This window comes from Lissotriton vulgaris, chromosome 12 (assembly GCF_964263255.1).
Source record: "Lissotriton vulgaris chromosome 12, aLisVul1.2, whole genome shotgun sequence".
In the NCBI taxonomy this organism is placed as follows: domain Eukaryota; kingdom Metazoa; phylum Chordata; class Amphibia; order Caudata; family Salamandridae; genus Lissotriton; species Lissotriton vulgaris.
The window spans coordinates 278,534,350-278,554,934 of record NC_141700.1 but is presented as its reverse complement, the minus strand read 5'-3'; the positions used below and the strand labels follow the sequence as shown (position 1 = coordinate 278,554,934).

Below are 20,585 nucleotides of genomic sequence, written 5' to 3'. Positions count from 1 at the left end.
ACGTAAAAACCGCGCGTTCTGGCTCGAACAGATCTAAACCCCCCTAGGAAGTGTATTTCAATACACCTCATGCTGCCAGAAGTTAACTGATCTTTTTTCACCTGTTGATTCTGTATCCAGGCGCATAAGAGTTTCTAGTCTGCATGTCCAGGAATCAGAGCACCAGGAGAAATACGTTAACATAGTCCTCCGTCCATATTCACAGGTTGAGGATGCCATTTAAGACAACTTCCCCGGTACATTTGTGGCTGGGTACCTGCTATTCATAATGCCCTGCATGGCAGAAATAAGGTATGGAAAGCTGGAGCTTGGTTTAATAACACATTAAACTGGCAGATCCTGGCAGGTCCAGCGCAACTTTTCTTTAATCCGGAAAAGAATGTTATCCTGATAATATCCACCACTCAGGCAGCTATTTAAATAGACCAAGGTGCGTTACCATAAGGGATAAGTTGGGAGAGCTTCCAAGGTTGATGTTGGGGGTTCAGGCCCGACCGGGTATATAAAAAAAAAGGAAAAAAAAGAAAAGGGGTTTAAAGAAAACTGACTTGGCATTCGCGGCCCCCCATTTTAAAAACTAGAATGAACGTTGAAAGTCCTATCCCTGCCTCTAGCAGCGGTGATTCGTCATACAAGGCCCAGAGGAGTCTGACCCCCACAAATCTACTTCACAGGTTACAGATTGTTAATATGATTGCTGCAATGGCCTCGACCCAGGCAGAGTGCACAGCATACTATTATAAGTTAAGTCAGTAAGCCCCGGTTTGTCAGAAAGACCATGGCGGTACTCACTGCCGGAATTCAAATAGTCTAATAAGGGGGTTCTATAAACCAGGAAGCCTCAGCTCCAGGCTGAATAAGAGCTAACGTGGTATATTTACAACAGGGCAGGCAAGCGCTGGCCACAGTCTGCGAATTCTATGTTAGCAACAAGGACCCCCTGATAAGGATAAATATCCTGGGACAGGGAAATAATGTATGTGAAACAACGCTCCCAGGCATATGCTTATTTACACAATAGATTAAACAACCAAACTAGTGCAGTTTAGAAAAAATACATTTTTAATATAATTAAAAGAAAATGATAAAATTCAGTGCATTAATCAGATTTGATAAAATTGCCATGAAGTGATACATATGTATTCACAAAAAATTAAAAAGATTAGATGGTATCCAGTCGACGCGTTTCGACATGTAAGAGTATGCCTTCATCAGGACTTTACCATCAATTTCTGTAAAAGAGATCATAACAATGTTTTACTATTTACATTTCCTATCATCAAATGATAAAACTGAACTAGCAGAAAACTAGTTCAGTTTTATCATTTGATGATAGGAAATGTAAATAGTAAAACATTGTCGAAACGCGTCGACTGGATACCATCTAATCTTTTTAATTTTTTGTGAATACATATGTATCACTTCATGGCAATTTTATCAAATCTGATTAATGCACTGAATTTTATCATTTTCTTTTAATTATATTAAAAATGTATTTTTTCTAAACTGCACTAGTTTGGTTGTTTAATCTATTGTGTAAATAAGCATATGCCTGGGAGCGTTGTTTCACATACACAGTCTGCGAATTGGCAGGCCCACGCTTTATAAGATTGCAGCGGGAATGGAGCGACCGGATTAAGGGCTCACGCTCTCCAATACCTCCTGTCCCATGAGGAGTGCTACGGGTGAGGGAACCGGTCTACCGCCAATGTGCGCACATGGGGGGTTTGGAAAGGCGACCCACATATTGCAAGCAGCACAGAGTGACTACATGCTGAAGGATCTAATAAGGGCCTGGATGGTGACGCGCCGATGAGCCTGTTCAAAACAAATACATAAATAAATAAATGTGTATACCCTGGTTAAATGCCCCCAGGCTAGGCCTTCTCAAGGGGAGGGACCAATCCCAGTGTTGCCCAGGAGGGGCCACAACGTAAGGCTAGATCAGTCAACTCAACACAGGGGTGTTGGGTTCGGTCAAATGAGGAGAAGGAAAAGCGGCCTGAGGCCTGCGGGTTCAGTACGTGATATATAAAAGTGCGGGAAAGAAAGACAAGACGGAGGGGAACCCCCCGCTTGGCCCAACATTTCTAAAGGGATCGGTGACGCAAAAGAGTCTAGGCACTGAACATAGGGGTCGCTGGGGCAAGTCAATCGACCTCAGGTTATAACGCCCCCCTGCAACACAACTGGTGCTAGCATAGCACGCTCCTGTACCTACAGATCATGTGCGAGCAGGGTAGCATGAAAGGTTACAAAAAAAAAAAATACCTACAAAGGTCAGGCACCCCTGCATGACAACATAATTTAGTAACAGGTTGAAGCATGCCGCCCCGGCCAGAAATAGACATATGTGAAAAATCCGTTCAGCCGGTGGCGGGAAGAATACGGGAAACACAGTCGAGCGGCATTGAGAAAGCCAGTAGGTCAAAAAGTAGGTAGGCCAGTCTTTCATCCTGCCAACGGGAACTGGGGGAACCTTCTCGGGTGAGAAGCATGGCCAAAAAAGCAAACGTTTGTTGTAGGAGAAAGCGCATGCAGCCACAGCAGCTCGGGCATGGAGCTTGAATATTTGCAACAATTTTGGGGCAGGTACGTAGCATTGTACATAGAGTCCTATTGCTAAACAGGGATACGCAAGTTATAAGGGAAGCACTGGCAGTAGGGTAGTCAGAGCCTGCAACGCCTGCATCGCTACTCAGAGCCCTTCCCCCAAGTAGAAAGGGTTGCCATTAAGGAAACAGAAATACAATAAGGGCCCCTACCCTAATCCGTAATATGGCACTGCAACCAGACAGAACTAGCTGAGAGGACGAGGGCAGATCGGATGCTAAAGCCCTATGTGGTATGCTTTGACAAAATGGCTGTGGATAAGAATTATTGGTCCTATTCATACATTTCCCTATAACTAAAATGGGAGAGGACGCAACCTCACAAGCTGCCCGCTAGAACAAATACCTGATTCAGGGATAGCGAGGTTTGAGAAAGGGGAAGCAGGAACCGGAGGACACAAAAGCAACTAGACTCCGAAAACAAAGAAAGCAGGGGCGGACATTAGAGACAGGACAGTCCGTATATTGCCGGCGGGGAAGGCTAACATGCCTCCTCCACTTGCGCACAAAGCCAGAGCTTCCTTGACACTCAGGGCCCGACGCGTAATACAAAGAAGGTGTGGTGGACACCACGACACGGATGCGAGAACAAGACCGCAATTTTAGGATAGCGAGTCAGCGGCGGACCGAGGTGAATAGGGCAGGGAAGCCAGGCCTGCGGTATGCATAACTGCCATCTTACAGTCTATGACACAGCAACAGAGTACTACAAATGGCGTAAAGCAAAGTGCTACCAAATATTTAGCCAGGCGGTTAAACAGTGACAAACGGCTTTAACGCCGTAAGAGGGGGCACCCCAGGGCGGGAGCATGACCCACCCACCCCCAATCCGGGGGGGGGGCGGTCGTGTGGACAAGGCAAAGGGGGGATAGATAAAGGGCAACAGGCCCAGAGGGGCGCATACCCCCCTCCCCCGCAGGATAAAAGCGGAAGGAATGCAAGGCATGTAGGAGGAAGGAATTACTAAAAGTAGAGGGAAGGCTCCTACCACACAGGTCATTGGGATGACACATGGCAGGGGCGCACGGAGAGAGCCAAGGGCGGCCCACCACCAGGGGAAAGGGTGAGGCGAGGCTCCTGTAGGCCCCTCAGGAAGTCTCGCGGAGGGAGCAAAACGGAAGGAGGCAGCCTCATGAAAGATAGAGAGAGTGGAGGCTCAAGTCGGGCCAACCTGTGGGGAGCGATGGGCTTGACAGGGTGCAAATAAGGAAGAACAGGGCGTAGTTGAGGGGAGCCGCAGGGAGACGGAAGCCTCCCAGATGGCGTGGCGGAGAACTACGCTGATAACGGTTGGTACGAAGGCACACTGGAGGGCGGTGTGCCAGAATAGATCCACTCACCTTCAGATACCTCACGGCTGGGTGAGTTGGCCTAAGGACAGGTGTGTAGGACCACTCACTCTGGGAGGCCTCACAGGAAGTTGGCCGACCAAAGACGGGGGTAGCAAACGAAGACGGCGCTCGCAGCCCAGCCCCCGCCGGAAGGCAGGGCACAACAGGAGTCGGACAAGGTAGCGAGGTGGACTAACTCCGGGACAGAAGCTACTCCCCCGCGCAAAGTGAGCGCAAAACCAACCTACCAAAGAAAACGACCCAGAAGGGCCAAGAGACAATAACAAGGACGTTTGTCAGGACATAATATGCAAAATATGCAAGTATATACATGTTTCCTTGTATTCCTAATAAACTTCGGCCAACAATTGACCACCACAAGACGAACGTGTACGTTGGCTTTTTCTTGTCCTGATGAGGAATACAGTATGGCAAATGTGGTATACATGTGGGAGTGGGGCAGAGTCCGGGGGTTATGGGCGGAGCCACCTCAGGCTGTGGTGTAAAAGACCTAGCAGTTTGACAGGCAGAAGACGTGCCCATATACATCGGGGTTCCAGTTCTTCCAGACTCTAAACTACTCTTATCGTCTAGATACTTAAAAACTAGGAATATTATGGCTTACCCCTGAAGAAGGTATCTAGAATACCGAAATGCATTGTTACTCTCGACAACATCACCATTAGTTCAAAATTAGCTATTTATTATTTGTATAGGCACTTTTTACCTATGTTAAATATCTCATTAATGATGTGGACAAAAAGTGTAAGTCTATAAAACATCATGTGTAAAGTTTTCGATATGTTTTTCAAATGAATTTGTGACATTAAAAGTTCTAAAGTACACAAAATACAGTAGAGAATTGTTGGTTAATTTTGAGCAAACGGTTGTTTGCAACACGCAGTGCGGGTAGGGTCAAGTGATCGTTGCCACTTGAGGTATCAGTCCCTAATTGAGGCAGTCACCTCGTACCTTAAGTCGAGTCAAAAAGATTACTTGGCCAGTGGTACTGTGTCGAAGGCAGAACGGAGCAGGTGTATGGGCAATTGTACATTGTTGATAGGTTGAGTGCGCTACTGGGGTGTAGGCGCATCCCTGTTGTTGGGCACACTTGTATGGTTCTTTGTGTTGGACAACACGATAGATTCCAAAAAAGTTCAAACAAAGTTCCAAATAAGTGAAGTTGTAGAATTTATTTTAAGGTTATCGTTGTAACGTTTTTAACGCTTTTTTTCACAAATCATCAAAGTGCTTGATAAACATCATCAAACGACATGAGATTGGAGGAGGGATCTATGCTGTAGAACAAGCCCTACTCCAATCTGACATCAGTGACCCTTTAAAATCTTTCATCCTGGAACTTATGATTTTCACCTGATATCATAGTTATTTTACATTTGAACAGAAATGGTACTTACAAATGTCCGGAATGGCTATGGGCAATTTTTGCGGCTCCCACTTACGCTAATCTCTACATGGGCAACTTCGAATTCAATCACATCTACTCCAACAAAAACTGGACGGAGAACTTGAAACTCTATGTACGTTACATCGACGATTTGTTCTTCATTTGGAAAGACTCTCAAGAGAACCTTGAACTTGCATTAACAGACTTGAATACTAAAGACGATCAAATCGAATTCACGTGGAATATCAACCACCAGGAGATAGCATTTCTAGACGTCCTCATCAAAATTATCTCTCAGGGCATTCAGACAGACCTTTTCCGTAAACCTACGGACCACAATAATGCCTTACTATTCAGCAGCTTCCACCAAAACTCTCTGAAAAGACACCTGCCATATAGCCAGATGCTAAGAGTAGCACGCATAGTTTCAGATCCAGCCAGCAGAAATGCACAAATCAAATCTATGGCAACACGATTCCACAACAGAGGATACCCTGACGAAATACTTAATGAGGCCATCAAAAGAACTTCTGCAATCTCCCGTTCTGAAGCTCTCCAGAGCAGCATTAAAACAGACAACCAGAGGATGGTTCTGGTCTCAAGATACTCTACTGTCAGCAAATCCTACAAGAATATCATTTTGAAACAATGGCGCATCCTCTCATCCGAACCAGACTTTGGGGATCTTTTCAAGGATTCTCCAATCTTTGCATACACCCGTCCCATGAACATTAAGGAAATCCTAACAAAAACTACTACTACTCAGATGGAACACACTGGCACACGTCCATGTCATCATTGCAACAATTGCAATAACATCATAAAAGGCAATAACATCAGCCACCCGATGAGAGGTTTCAACATGAAACTAAGCGTCGATGCTACATGTGACTCTTCAAATTTGATTTATCTCCTCAAATGCCCTTGTGGGAAAATCTACGTGGGCAAGACCAGCAGGAAGATTAAGGTTCGCGTAAACGAACACAAGTCAAACATACGAACAAAAAACATTAAATCCAACGTGGCCATTCACTTCAATGAATCCAACCACAACGTGGCCCAATTGAAATTCATGGTCCTTGAAGTTGTTCCAAAGACTGAAGGGAGAGACAATAACAAAACCCACCTACAAAGAGAAACAGCTTGGATATACAGACTCCAATCACAGAAACCTTTTGGTCTTAATGACCGGACTGAATTAAGTTGCTACCTGTAAAGCCCATGGGCACTCTTTGATACATTGTATCCGCATTCTGTTGATTGTTTTCAATGTTACTTGCATCCACATTTCCCTCTGTGTTATCCTTTCCCCATTCCAACATGTCCTCCCCATTCATCCTCCCATTTGAGTAGTCCTCCACTTGTTTCTATCACTCTGTCTATTTCTTCCCGGAACTCCGCGTTCACTCCGCGAAGTTACCGCACTCTGAACCCGACCATCACAGACACGTCTTTGACGTTACTCCAGTAAGTTTTAGCGCGACCCTTTCTCCTGTGTCACCTGTTTTCCCTCCGATACCTTTTCATAATGATGTCTCCATTATTATGTCTTCCAGAGAACCACTCATAATCTTGAAGATGATTACGTAAGACTCGACAACCTCGAGCAGTTTGTTTTCCCTTTCTTCACTTCGCTCATAGTCCCCTCACTCCCCAACCAACTCCGCACTTTTAAGGCACGCCAAACCTTTTGCTCTCTCAATCCGCTTTCCTTGCATGTTTGTGTTCAATCTTTTAGCACGTCCACCCCTATCCTCGACACTGCCACAACCCCCCCTGTTTATTTGGATGCATGTGGTTGACCCATCCACACACGTTTTGTAACATTGTTTAATTTACGCCTTTTGTAGTTCAATGTATAAAAATTGATTTGGGTCATTTTATGTTCTTTGTTGCAGCGCTCCTTGAGAAAGGACTTCTTAGTACGAAATGCATTGGAGCATCAATCTCATGTCGTTTGATGATGTTTATGAAGAACTTTGATGATTTGTGAAAAAAAGCGTTAAAAACGTTACAACGATAACCTTAAAATAAATTCTACAACTTCACTTATTTGGAACTTTGTTTGAACTTTTTTGGAATCTATCGTGTTGTCCAACACAAAGAACCATACAAGTGTGCCCAACAACAGGGATGCGCCTACACCCCAGCAGCGCACTCAACCTATCAACCATTCAGGACGCATCAGAACAGTTACGTCACCTGTAGGAGCACCTTAAACTTATCCAACCCACCTTAACTTTGTTAAACCAACTTTTCAACCATTATTGCAGTGTGCCACGCCTACATTCCTTTGTTTGTTTCCATTGTACATTGTCCCATAAAAAGAGAGGATGTAAAATCTGAAATCAGTATCATTAGGAGATAGTATGGAGGCGCTCAGGTGAATTCTGAAGGCAGGAGCCAGCCAGGGGATATACAGAGAAGAGATGTGATGTATTGTAGGAAACAATTGCTCCCTTCATTAAACGGGGAGAGGGAGGGGGTGCTGGGGGGAACGATATTACATGTTGGAAGTACACACACTCCAGCCTTTTTATGCACTGCTTGTCAGATTCTCCATATCCAAACCTTCAGCTATTGTCAGTGACTGTACTATACAATGGTTTTCAAAAGTTTATTCCGTTGAATTATGTATCCACGCAAGCCTTCCCTTAAAGCATAAACATGTTTGCACTTACAGTTTTTGAAGCCAACACCACACACTGAGTAAAATAAAAAAAAATGCAGAAAATAAAAACCACATGAGGAGGAAGCAACCAAAAATACAGTTTTTGAAATTTCGATTCAAATGTAATTAAATATTTTTAGGGAGCTCTTTTGCTAAGAGCAAGCATTAGAGATAAAAGAAAGGTGACAGGTTTAATAGAACATCTGATATAAAAAGGGAAGCATAAAAAATGTCCCATAACAAAAGGAAATTTGCATTACGAACATATCTATTGTAGGGTTCAGATTACAAAAACTTATTTAGTAATTATTGCCAGAATCTCTATAAAGAACCAAACCCTCAATTATGGATTCTGGAGCCTTCCGCTAGGACTATAAAATGGTGGTATTTTCTCAAGAGGAAAGGAATTGCCTCACTGGATCCATTATGACAGAATATATGAAAAACAACATTTAAAGGTGAGAAAAGAATGAATGCCATGAAAGTATTTGTAGCCCCAATTGTCATCAAAAGCAGTGGAAGGACCCGGCACACAGGCCCCACTGAGCCAATCACAACGCTGCAATGCAGCATTGTGATTGGTCTGAGCGACATGGACCAGCGCTCAGGCTGGAACAGGGAGCATGTGCAAGTTCCTTACCAGGCTGTGTAATGTAGCCTGGTGGGGAACATGCAAAGTGCGCATTAACTGTTTGGTCGGCCCAAGAGGGATGGCAAAACAGTTCATGCGCCCTTTGGGATGGCAAACCACTCCTCCCCTGCTCTGGCCATCCCCTTCCCACACTGCGCCCAGGCCATTGACGGCATGCAATAGAAAAAATAAAATGATAATAACAATACGTTATTGTCTTTTTATTATTCCTTTTTGCGCAGAAGGGCAACGCTCCTCCGCCTTAGCGGAGGAGCTGCCATTGCTGCAAGCCCTGTTTTACTCTTCCAAAAATGTATACACTATACAGGGCCCCTTTCAGGAGCCATTTACCAGTTGTTTTGAGTAAGTGGTAAGTGATAAATGGAAGTTTTGGAATTGCTGCATGCCAGGCTGGTGAGGACATCTGGGGTCAGCATAGAATGTTTGGTAAGCAGGTAGTAACGTTCCAGGCTGCCCTGTGCCTTAGCAGGTAGTCGGTGGGGCTTCACTTGTAGCCCGTGCCCAGACATGCATGCAATTGTAGTGGTAGTATACACCACAGGAGTTTTGCCCATACACCCTAGAGAGACCTGGGTAATATTTGTGTCATGCAACAATGTCCTAAAGGGCACCAATTCTTAAGAAACCAAAATGGTTGTTCTGACAATACTGTAACACCATGTAGTGTATAGATAACCAAAATATAAAGAGAGAGACAAAATTAAAATGGGAGTTGAGGGGAGAAGGAAGATAATAGTAACCTAATAACATCCAAAAACCACTGGAAAAGGTGAACCTGCTGAGCGGTTTTAAGAGTTGATAAGACAGGTGGATCACCTTTCTGACAAAACCCCTCGGTATCAGCGAGGAAACAGTCTAGTTAAGGACTTGCAGTAGAAAAGGAGAGGATATATTCAGAAATATAGTATTTAATTCCTCTGAGGACTTGAGAAGAGCATGTTCTATAGGAATATTGTATAGGAAGAGAAAGCTTTGGAATTCGTTTGGGTGCAGGAGAAATATAATATGGTCACCAAACTGGTCTTTGGTAGCTGCTGGAGGGTATGAAACAAAAAGGTCTCCTATCTCGATATGATACGGAGTTACAAGTGTAACCTTAGATTACATAATCCAGATATTAGTTGCAGTGTTAAGAGTTGTTAGACCTGGCACCATTGGCGTGGGTCTCCCTTCCATTTTTGCTATTGCCTCATGTATTTTTGCTGGTGTTAGATGCTTTGGGCACTGTACCACTGCTGTCCAGTGCCACAGTGCGAGTGCTCTCTGTTGTAAATTGATGTATGGATTAGTGATTCCATGGTTGGATGTTTGATTTCTTTGTCAGACCCTAGTACAGGGCACTGAGTGTGCCAGGGGGTGTAATCCAAATGCTGCTGGTGGGTCTTCAGCACTGGTTGTGCCACCCACAGAAGCAGCCTTGTAAAATGTGTCTAAGGTCTGCCATTGCAGAGCCTGCGTGCAGTCTGGTACTGTCATGGTGACTGGGCAAGTGCACCCACTTGCCAGTCCCTAAATCGTCCCTTTTCTTCATATCAGTCACCCCTATGGTAGGCCCAAGGGCAGGGTGCATTGTCAGTATAAGGTAGGACAAGGCCTGATGTTTGTGGCATGTCCTAATAGTGAATTGCAACCATTTTTGTTTTTCACTATTGCAAGGCTACCTTTCTCCATAGGCCAGAATGGGCTGTTAGAATTGTTACATTTTATAATCCTAACTGTCTCAGAGAACATGGTGGAAATTCGAGTTTAGTATGCCTGGACTCAGAATAATAAAATACATATTTTAGTAAAGTTTATTTTAATATTCTGTGTTTGCAAATACCACTTTTAGAAAGTAGGTATTTGCTTGTCTAACCATTCAAACCTGCCTCTGCTAGGTTGTGTATTCCTTTTTCTGGTTTTGTGAGTGACAGGGCTGGGGAATTCCAAGAGACAAACTGAGTCACCCAGTGGTGAATAGAGGGATCTGCATCTAGATGGGAGGGAGGAGTTGCACCTGAACCTTGAATTGGGCTGTGCCTGCCTTCCACAATGCTGGCTCCACCCTCTGGGAAGCGGCTGAGGTCTCTGCCCTGCACACTGAAAGAAGAGGAGAAGTCTGGTAAACAGAGTGCTTCAGAACTGTTTTGGACTGGGCAAAGGCCCCTCTCCCCTCAGAGAACAAAGGATTTTGGGGTATAAATATTGGGACCCTGATTCCATGAGATTAGATCACTTTTGGACTACAAGAAGAAACCTTTACTGAGGAGAGGAACCTGAAGAAACTGAGGAGAGACTATTCCCAAGCTAAAGTGCTGCTTGGAGGATTGGCCTGCAGTGGTTGCCTTACTGCCAAAGGAAGGAGAAAGGAACTTTGTGTACTTTGCTTTCAACTTGTGAAGGATCTCCAAGGGCTGGGAAAAGAGATTGCCTCCTGCTGAAGTCTCAGGGACAACAGACTTCACCCCCCAGCTCCCCAGAGTTCTTGTGGAAGTGCCTGCTGCTGTTTTGGGCCTTCTGAGGAACTGCGTGTCGCAAGGAGCTGGAAGCGTGACTCAACGAGAAGAAGCATGTCGCCGTCGCTGTGCCTGCCGTCGCAACTCCGAAGGAGGGTTTCGCCGCTGGAACTGTCGCACCTCACCGCATCGGAGAGAAGCGCGCCGCAACGAAGAGGAAGCGTGTTGCCATCGCTGCTGCTGCCGTTGCAACTCAGAAGGAGGGTGTCGCCGCTGTAGTTGTCGCACTGCACCACATCAGGAGAAGAATCTTGCAACGAGGTTGGAGCGTGTCGCCGTCGCTGTTCCTGCCGTCGCAACTCCGAAGGAGGGTGTCGCCAATGGAACTGTCGCACTGCACCGCATCGATCAAGAGCACCTCGCATCCCAGAGAAGTGCGCCGTCATCAGAGCTGCTGCCGTCGCATCTTGGATGTCGCCGCCGTAGTTGTCGCATCGTGCGGAAGCTTCACGCATCGTGGGAGAAGACTGTCGCCGCTGGAGCTGCTGCCGTCGCATAGCGGAACAAGGGTGTCGCCGCTGCAGTCCACGCATCGAACCGGGAACTTCTCGCATCCCCGAGAAGCGTGCCGCATCTGGAAGATCTTCACGTCTTTATTTCTTTGTATCTGAACTTTGCCGCATTTCCCATCGCTGCAACATTGCTCGTCGTGGACGCGCAACGCAACCTAAGGTACATTGACGCAGAGTGTCGCATTTAAGAACTGAACTGAACTAAGCTTAATCTACCATCTTAAAGTAATCATAGTGTGTATTCTTGTCGTTTATGGCATTGTGGTAACTCTATATAAAGTCTACTTATTTTTTATATAAAACCTGTGTGGTGTCAATTTGTAGTGTTGTCACTGGGTTACTGTTTGTGGTCACAACTGCTTAACTTACAACACCTCTGAAGTAAAGCCCTTCTGCTCGTGCCAAACTGCCAAGGGGGTGAGCAGGGGTTATTTTAGGAGTCTAATTCCCCTTATCCTGACTAGAGGAGATGGTCCCTATTTGTCACAAGTACCTACCTGTGCCAACTAGAGACCACCCAAATCTAACATTGGTAGTCAGCGGTGAGGATTCTGGATTTGCATTTGTGATTCATGTACAGTGACTGGTGAACACTACTTAGTGAGTGCAGACCATAGCGATACCACATACTTTTTGGTAGATTCCTTTTTGCATTTTTGGTTCTATTTTTGAAAGATGCCTGATTCAGTAGAAGTAGAGAGAGCAGAATCTGTAGCCTCTATTAATTGTGAATGGGAAGAAGAGACGCTGGAATGCTACACAGTAAAGCAGCTGAAGTACTTTTGCAAGAAATTCAAGGTTTCAACTGTTGGGTGCACCAAGAAAGAAGAGTTCTACAAGGTGCTAAGGGCCTGGGTAGAGGCAAGGAAAACTCCTGAGATTGAGGATGATGATAATGCAGAAGTACAACAGGAAGGGCCATTGGGCTTAGGAGGAAGGAGACCACCTTCCCCTGCAGGTAGCAATACTTCTAACAAAAGTCTGTCTCCAGAGGAGTTGGAGGACAGAGAGAGAAATAGAAGGCATGAGATGGAGCTGACAAAACTGAAGTTAAGTGTGCAGTTAGAATTTGAATTACAAACCAGGAGGTTAGCCCTGGAAGAGAAGAAAATGCAGTTTGAACATGAGAAGGTTTTGAGGGAGTTGGATTTAAAAGCTAAAAGTTTGGGAGGTACTCCCTCTGGAAGCAGCATGCCGTCAGTACATACAGAAAGTAGAGTGTATATTCCCAAGGATGTAGTGAAAGAGTTTTACAAAAATGATGATATTGGTCAGTGGTTCAGAGCCTATGAGGTGGCCATGTCTTCCCACCAGGTCCCTGAGAGAGATTGGGGAGCGCAGTTGTGGGGAAGGTTCCTTAGTGAGGGGCGGGATACATTGTTAGACTTGCCTTCTGATGTCCACAATTCATACAGCCACATGACAGATGCATTGATGTCTAGATATGGTTTGACACTTGAGCTCTATAGGCAGAGGTTCAGGAAATGCAGAAAGTTAGAAAACAGTACTTGGGTTGAATATGTCACTTTCTTTTGCAGAGCATTGGATGGTTGGGTAAAGGGAAGCAAGGTTAATGATTTTCAAGGTCTCTTTGATTTAATTGCATGGGAGCACTTGTCTGATAATTGTTTTCCAGAGCTGCACCAGCATCTGATAGATAGCAAGCTGACTAAACCTAGGAATCTTGCTCAGGAGGCGGACCGCTGGGTCAGTACCAGGGTCCACAAGGGTCACATGGGAGACTCAGCCAAAGGTGGGCAGGGTCCCCAGCAGAAGATTGGGGGGGACAAGGGTAAACAGAAGGAGTTCCGCAAAGGGCTCCAAAGTAGTCCCCAAGGGAACCCCGTGAAAGGTTCCCAGCCTCCCCCTGAGCGAAAGCAAGGGGCCCGACAGGTAGTCCTGTTCCCCAGGGGCATCTGAAATGTTACAAGTGTGGTGACCTGGGTCATAAGGCGAATGATACCAGGTGCCACCTGTTTGGTAAACAAGGACCCACTGGTGATCCCCAACGGCAGATGGCTAGTGTTGCCTTGGGGGAGGAGATTGATGTCCAAGGTGGGTGGGTTCCCAAACAGATGACCCTAGTCTCTTTAGGAGACTGTAAGACGGTCTCAGAAGCTCAGCTACCCAGGAACACTAAGAAATATGGGTAGCGAGTGACCGTCAATGGCCAAAAGGTGGAGGCTCTTAGAGACACAGGAGCCAGTGTGACAGCTGTCATGTGTCACCTGGTGTCTCAAGAGCAGATTGTCCCTCATGCATTATGTCGAGTTATTAACGCCGACAACACAGAGAGTCATTATCCAATGGCTCAGGTTCCCTTTGAGTGGGGTGGGGGGGGGGGGGGTCCTCTGGTACTCTTCAGGTAGCTGTGAGGCCCGCCATGCCTATTGACTGTTTGTTGGGAAATGATTTGGAGAGCTCCCCTTGGGAAAAAGTGGAGAAAACAACTCACTTGAAGATGGTTGGACTGCCTGACTGGGTGTGCGTGACCACCTGGTCAATGTCAGCCAGTAGGGGTTCTCAAAAGGTCCTGGAGCCTGAGAGGGAGGCCCAGGAACCTGCCTTAGAGAGAAGTGGCGAGAGGCGTGGGAAACCGGCCCCTTAAGTTCGCACGGCCCTGGAGGAGGTAGACCCTGAGGGGGATGCCCTGGAGCCTACCAGGGAGCAAATAGCTGAACTGGGGGACCTGCCTGAGCTGACCTATTGGCAGCAAGAAGGAGGCCCCTCCAGGGAAGAATTTTGCAAAGAGCAGAGAGAGTGCCCTTCTCTTGTGGGTTTGCGGCAACAGGCTGCAAGCCAGGCAGCAGGGGATCAGTCAGGGTCACACTTGATTTACTGGGAGAATGGTCTCCTGTATAGTGAGCCTAAGGTTGCTGAACCTGGGTCAGCCCGTGTGCTGGTGGTACCCCAGAAGTTCAGAGCCTTCCTACTGGGGCTGGCTCATGATGTGCCATTAGCAGGACATTTGGGGTAGGACAAGACCTTTGAGAGGCTTGTCACCCACTTTAATTGGCCCCAAATGCGCAAGAGTTCAGATGCTCATTGCAGAACTTGTCAGACTTGCCAGGCAAGTAGAAAGAGTGGGAGGAAGAACAAGGCTCCTCTCCAGCCATTCCCTTTGGTCAGTACCCCCTTTGAGCGGGTGGGGACTGACATTGTGGGGCCACTGGACCCCAAGACAGCCATGGCCAACAGGTTCATCCTGGTCTTGGTGGACCATGCCACCCGGTAAACAGAAGCCATACCTCTGAGGACAGTGAAGGCACCCGTGGTGGGACGAGCACTGATGGGAATTTTCTCCCGAGTGGGATTCCCTCGTGAGGTAGTGCCTGACCGGGGAACCAACTTCATTTCCAAGTATATGAAGTCCCTGTGGCAGGAGTGCGGTGTAACTTACAAGTTCACCACTCCTTACCACCCCCAATGAAATGGGTTGGTTGAAAGGTTCAACCGGACCCTGAAAGGCATGATAATGGGTCTTGAGGAACCCATGAGGCGTAAGTGGGACGTCCTCTTACCGTGCCTACTGTTTGCCTACCTGGAGGTGCCCCAGAAATCTCTAGGTTTCAGTCCCTTTGACTTCTCTATGGACACCCAGTCAGAGGACCTCTGAGTCTGGTTAAAGAAGGCTGGGAGCAATCTCCCAGTAAACCTCCCCAGGATGTATATAGCTACATGCTGGCCTTCAGGACCAGACTAGGCATTTCAGGCAACTCGCTGTGGCGTATTTGGAAGCCAGCCATGAGGAGATGAAGCGCTGGTATGACCAGAATGCCACTCTGGTAGAGCTTCAACCTGGCCAGAAAGTGTGGGTCATGGCCCCAGTGGAGCCCTGCGCGCTCCAAGATAAGTGGACCGGACCATTTGAGATTGTGGAGGGCAGAGTCCAGTTACCTACTTGGTGGACTTGCGGTCTCCTAGGAACCCCTTGAGGGTCCTACATGTCAACCGCCTTAAGCCCCACTTAGAGAGGTCTGAAGTGGGCATGCTCTTGGCAACAGATGCTGGGATGGAGAAGGAGACTGAGCCTCTTCCTGACCTCCTGTCAGCCTCAGAGAAAGCTGGGTCAGTGGATGGTGTTAACCTCTCTTCCACCCGGACCCCTGAGCAACAGAATGACTGCCGCCAGTTGCTGGGACAGTTTTATGATCTGTTCTCCCTAATTCCTGGTGTCACAGATTGGTGCGTCCATGATGTGGTCACAGGAGACAGCTTACCTGTGAAGCACAAGTCTTACAGGGTAACTGACAGGGTGAGGGCTTGCATTAAAGAGGAGGTCTCTAAGATGCTTGCCTAGGGGTGATTGAGTCCTTCAGCAGTCCTTGGGCCAGCCCAGTGGTCTTGGTCCCGAAGGCTGCAGCGCCGGGTGCCACACCTGAACTCCGGGTCTGTGTGGATTACAGAGGGCTCAATTCAGTCACGACGACTGACGCGCACCCCATCCCCAGAGCTGATGAGCCCATTGATCGGCTAGGGACTGCACGGTACCTCAGCACGTTTGATTTAACGTCTGGGTACTTGCAGATCGCCTTGACTGATGGGCAAAGGAGAGGTCAGCATTCTCCACACCAGATGGGCATTTCCAGTTCCGTGTTATGCCTTTTGGGATGAAGAATGCCCCTACCACCTTGCAGAGGTTGGTCAACCAGGTGTTGGTTGGACTGGATGAGTTCAGTGCCACCTACCTGGACGACATCGCAGTGTTCAGTGCCAGTTGGGAGAAACATCTGCGCCACCTCTGGGAAGTGTCGATGGTGCTGCGGAAAGCAGGCTCACGATCAAGGCGAGTAAGTGCCAGATCGGGCAGGGTTCTGTGGTGTACTTGGGACACCAAGTTGGGAGCAGCCAGGTGGCGCCCCTACAATCCAAGATTGAAACCATCCTGGCTTGGGAGCCACCCAAAACCCAGACAGAGGTGAGAGCCTTCTTAGGTCTCACAGGGTATTACAGGAGGTTTGTCAAGGGGTATGGCAACATTGTTGCACCCTTGACAGAGCTGACTTCTAGGAAGCAGCCCAAGAAGGTGATCTGGACTGACACCTGTCGTAAAGCATTTGAGGCCCTGAAAGCTGCCATGTGCACAGCGCCCGTGCTCCTGGCACCCAACTTCTCAAGAGAGTTTATCGTTCAAACAGATGCTTCAGAGCATGGTGTGGGGCCTGTTCTGTCACAGATGAATGAGGAGGGCCTAGATCAACCTGTAGCCTTTATCAGTAGAAGGTTACTTCCACTGGAACACAGGTGAGCGTGAGGCATTTGCTGTGGTCTGAGCTCTGAAGAAGCTGAGAGCATACCTGTTTGGACTCACTTCCGGGTTCAGACAGACCAAAGGCCCCTCAGATGGTTGATACAGATGAGGGGTGAGAATCCAAAGCTGTTGAGGTTGTCCATTTCCCTACAGGGTATGGACTTTTCGGTGGAACACCGCCCTGGTACAGAACATGCCAACGCTGATGGCCTGTCCAGATTTTTCTGCCTTAGTGAAGAGAATTCCCAGGAGTTAGGGTAGTTCTCCCCACTTTTCAGCTGGAGGGGACACGTGTTAGACCTGGCACCATTGGCGTGGGTCTCCCTTCCATTTTTGCTGTTGCCTCATGTATTTTTGCTGGTGTTAGATGCTTTGGGCACTGTGCCACTGCTGTCCAGTGCCACAGTGTGAGTGCTCCCTTTTGTAAATTGATGTATGGATTAGTGATTCCATGATTGGATGTTTGGTTTACTTGTCAGACCCTAGTACAGTGTACTGAGTGTGCCTGTCTAAGAGAACATGGTAGAAATTCGAGATTAGTATGCCTGGACTCAGAATAATAAAATACATCTTTTAGTAAAGTTTATTTTAATATTCTGTGTTTGCAAATACTACTTTTAGAAAGTAGGTATTTGCTTGTCTAACCATTCAAACCTGCTTCTGCTAGGTTGTGTATTCCTTTGTCTGGTTTTGTGAGTGACAGGGCTGGGGAATTCCAAGAGACAGGCTGAGTCACCGAGTGGTGAATAGAGGGATCTGCATCTAGATGGGAGGGAGGATTTGCACCTGAACCTTGAATAGGGCTGTGCCTACCTTCCACAATGCTGGCTCCACCCCCTGGGGAGCGGCTGATGTCTCTGCCCTGCACACTGAAAGAAGAGGAGAAGTCTGGTAAACAGAGTGCTTCAGAACTGAGTTGGACTGGGCAAAGGCGCCTCTCCCCTCAGAGAACAAAGGATTTTGGGGTATAAATATTGGGACCCGGATCCCATGAGATTAGATCACTTTTGGACTACAAGAAAAAGCATTTACTGGGGAGAGGAACCTGAAGAAACTGAGGAGAGACTATTCCCAAGCTGAAGTGCTGCTTGGGGGACTGGCCTGCAGTGGTTGCCTTACTGCCAAAGGAAGGAGAAAGGAACTTTGTGTACTTTGCTTTCAACTTGTGAAGGATCTCCAAGAGCTTGGAAAAGAGCTTGCCTCTTGCTGAAGTCTCAGAGACAACAGACTTCACCCCCCAGCTCCCCAGAGTTCTTGTGGAAGTGCTTGCTGCTGTTTTGGGCCTTCTGAGGAACTGCGTGTCGCAAGGAGCTGGAAGCGTGACTCAACGAGAAGAAGCGTGTTGTTGTGCCTGCCGTCGCAACTCCGAAGGAGGGTGTCGCCGCTGGAACTGTTGCACTGCACCACATCAGAGAGAAGTGTGCCGCAATGAAGAGGAAGCGTGTCGCTGCTGCTGCCGTCACAAGTCCGAAGGAGGGTGTCGCCGCTGGAACTGTGGCACTACACTGCATCGATCAAGATCACCTCGCATCCCAGAGAAGCACGCCACCATCGGAGCTGCTGCTGTTGCATCTTGGATGTCGCTGCTGTAGTTGTCGCATCGTGCGGAAGCTTCACGCATCGTGGGTGAAGAGTGTCGCCGCTGAATCTGCTGCCGTCGCATCGCGGAACAAGGGTGTCGCAGCTGCAGTCCACGCATCGAACCGGGAACTTCTCGCATCTCCGAGAAGCGTGCTGCATCTGGAAGATCTTGACGTCTTTATTTCTTTGTATCTGAACTTTGCCGCATTTCCCATTGCTGCGACGTTGCTTGTCATGGAAGCGCAACGCAACCTAAGGTACATTGACGCAGAGTGTCGCATTTAAGAACTGAACTGAACTAAGCTTAATCTACCATCTTAAGGTAATCATAGTGTGTATTCTTGTCTTTTATGGTCTTGTGGTAACTCTATATAAAGTCTACTTATTTTTTTATATAAAACCTGTGTGGTGTCCATTTGTAGTGTTGTCACTGGGTTACTGTATGTGGTCACAACTGCTTAACTTACAACGCCTCTGAAGTAAAGCCCTTCTGCTCGTGCCAAGCTGCCAAAGGTGTGAGCAGGGGTTATTTTAGGAGTGTAATCCTCCTTATCCTGACTAGAGGAGAGGGTCCCTATTTGTCACAAGTACCTACCTGTGCTAACTAGAGACCCCCAAATCTAACAAGAGTGAAAGTGAACATCAGTTAACTTTCTTTGGAATTTGTGTGAGAATTATTCTGCAGTATAGGAAGACTAAATAGGAGACTTGCGTAAGGAAATTAATCCTCATACAAGCAGCCATCTTTAAGAGAAAGTAGCAATAGAAATTGGGGTTTTACACATAGAATTCATGTTCCCAGAGCATTTGAAGCATGTGAAAAATGTCTTAACTCTTAACCTGTGTGGTTATGCTGTTCACATAATTGGCTCTCCTGATTCTTAGGGAGGTGTTATGGTGTCAGTTTAAGATGGTGTAAAGTGCCTCCTTCCACTGAAATACTGGAAACCTCATTCAACATTTTAAATCTGAAGCCTGATTGGACATCGGTTCCACCACACTATTATATGCATTACTTCTCGTTAGTGTGTGTGCCTATAACTGAACTTAGACCACACATTGTACACACACCATCACAGATATTCTATGAATTCACTCATAGCAGCATTTTTTGTAAAAAAAATAAAAATAATGTATCCTTTTATTTTCCATAGGAGCTATGCCATGAGGCGTGCCCAAAAAGTCCTTCTGCAAAAGGGCCACTGAGAAGCCGTAGGTGTGCCAGCCTATCCCCTGAGAAGATGAGATATAACGTAGAACTGCAGCCTAGGAAAGAAAATGGAGTGGTCCGTGAGAAATCTCTGAAGAGCCGTGCTTCCAGGGCGTTGATCCCCATGGACAAGGGGACCTGTGAGATATCAAAGAGATCACCCAAGGTGACATCTGATCCCGGCAGGTCTGCACCTCCAAGGGTGGAACACGGAATATGTAGAGCTGGGAACCAAAGCTTAGAAGAAAGCCATACAAGGCCAATTAGCCCCAAGAAACAGTGGGATTCGGATGGACATTTAACCAAGATGATGCTTGAAGTTTGCAACTCTGCAACTGCACAGATGGAACGGGATGCCCAGGAGCCGGAGAATCAGGTCCCAAAATCGGGTAAAGTTGATTCAAGCAGGAAAGACAAGTCGAAAGAACTTTGCACATAAGCTCCTTAGAAATGTGATGGAATTGTGAAGACGCAACCATTTGGTTGCGCGCCCTGAATGATTTAAATCTTTGCACTTAACTTCAATATATATAAATAGTGATGAAAGCCTCTTTGATTTCTGGTGTTGTCCTGTTTGGTACTGCACATCTATCTTCATAGACTTAAGGCTCCCACTTGTCCTTGGCAATAAAGTTCAATTTGCATCTTGCAAAAATGTATTCAATTTATTTTTCAATGTTAAAATGGTCTGCCTCCTCCATACTAGATCTTTCCATCACATTAATGCACACCAGCGCAGCAGACAGAAAGTGGCAGTAGCAGTAAACAACCTTTACAACGAAACTTTTACAACGCACTACCATTACGACGCAACTTTTACAACGCAAACCATTACAACGTATTGCGCTGGGGGGCGCTCTAG

The 20,585-nt window shown here is 46.9% G+C and overlaps 1 protein-coding gene across 2 annotated transcripts in view; it reads left to right on the top strand.

Moving 5' to 3' along the window:
- Positions 1 to 20,373, top strand: part of CFAP126 (cilia and flagella associated protein 126) — a 429,039-nt gene extending 408,666 nt beyond the window's left edge. For both annotated transcript variants that reach the window (XM_086945044.1, XM_086945043.1), the window contains exon 5: positions 19,668 to 20,373. In XM_086945044.1, the coding sequence (XP_086801170.1) occupies positions 19,668 to 20,162 (495 nt within the window). In that variant the 3' untranslated portion in view covers positions 20,163 to 20,373. The remainder of the gene's footprint in view (positions 1 to 19,667) is intronic.
- Positions 20,374 to 20,585: the final 212 nt, after the last annotated feature.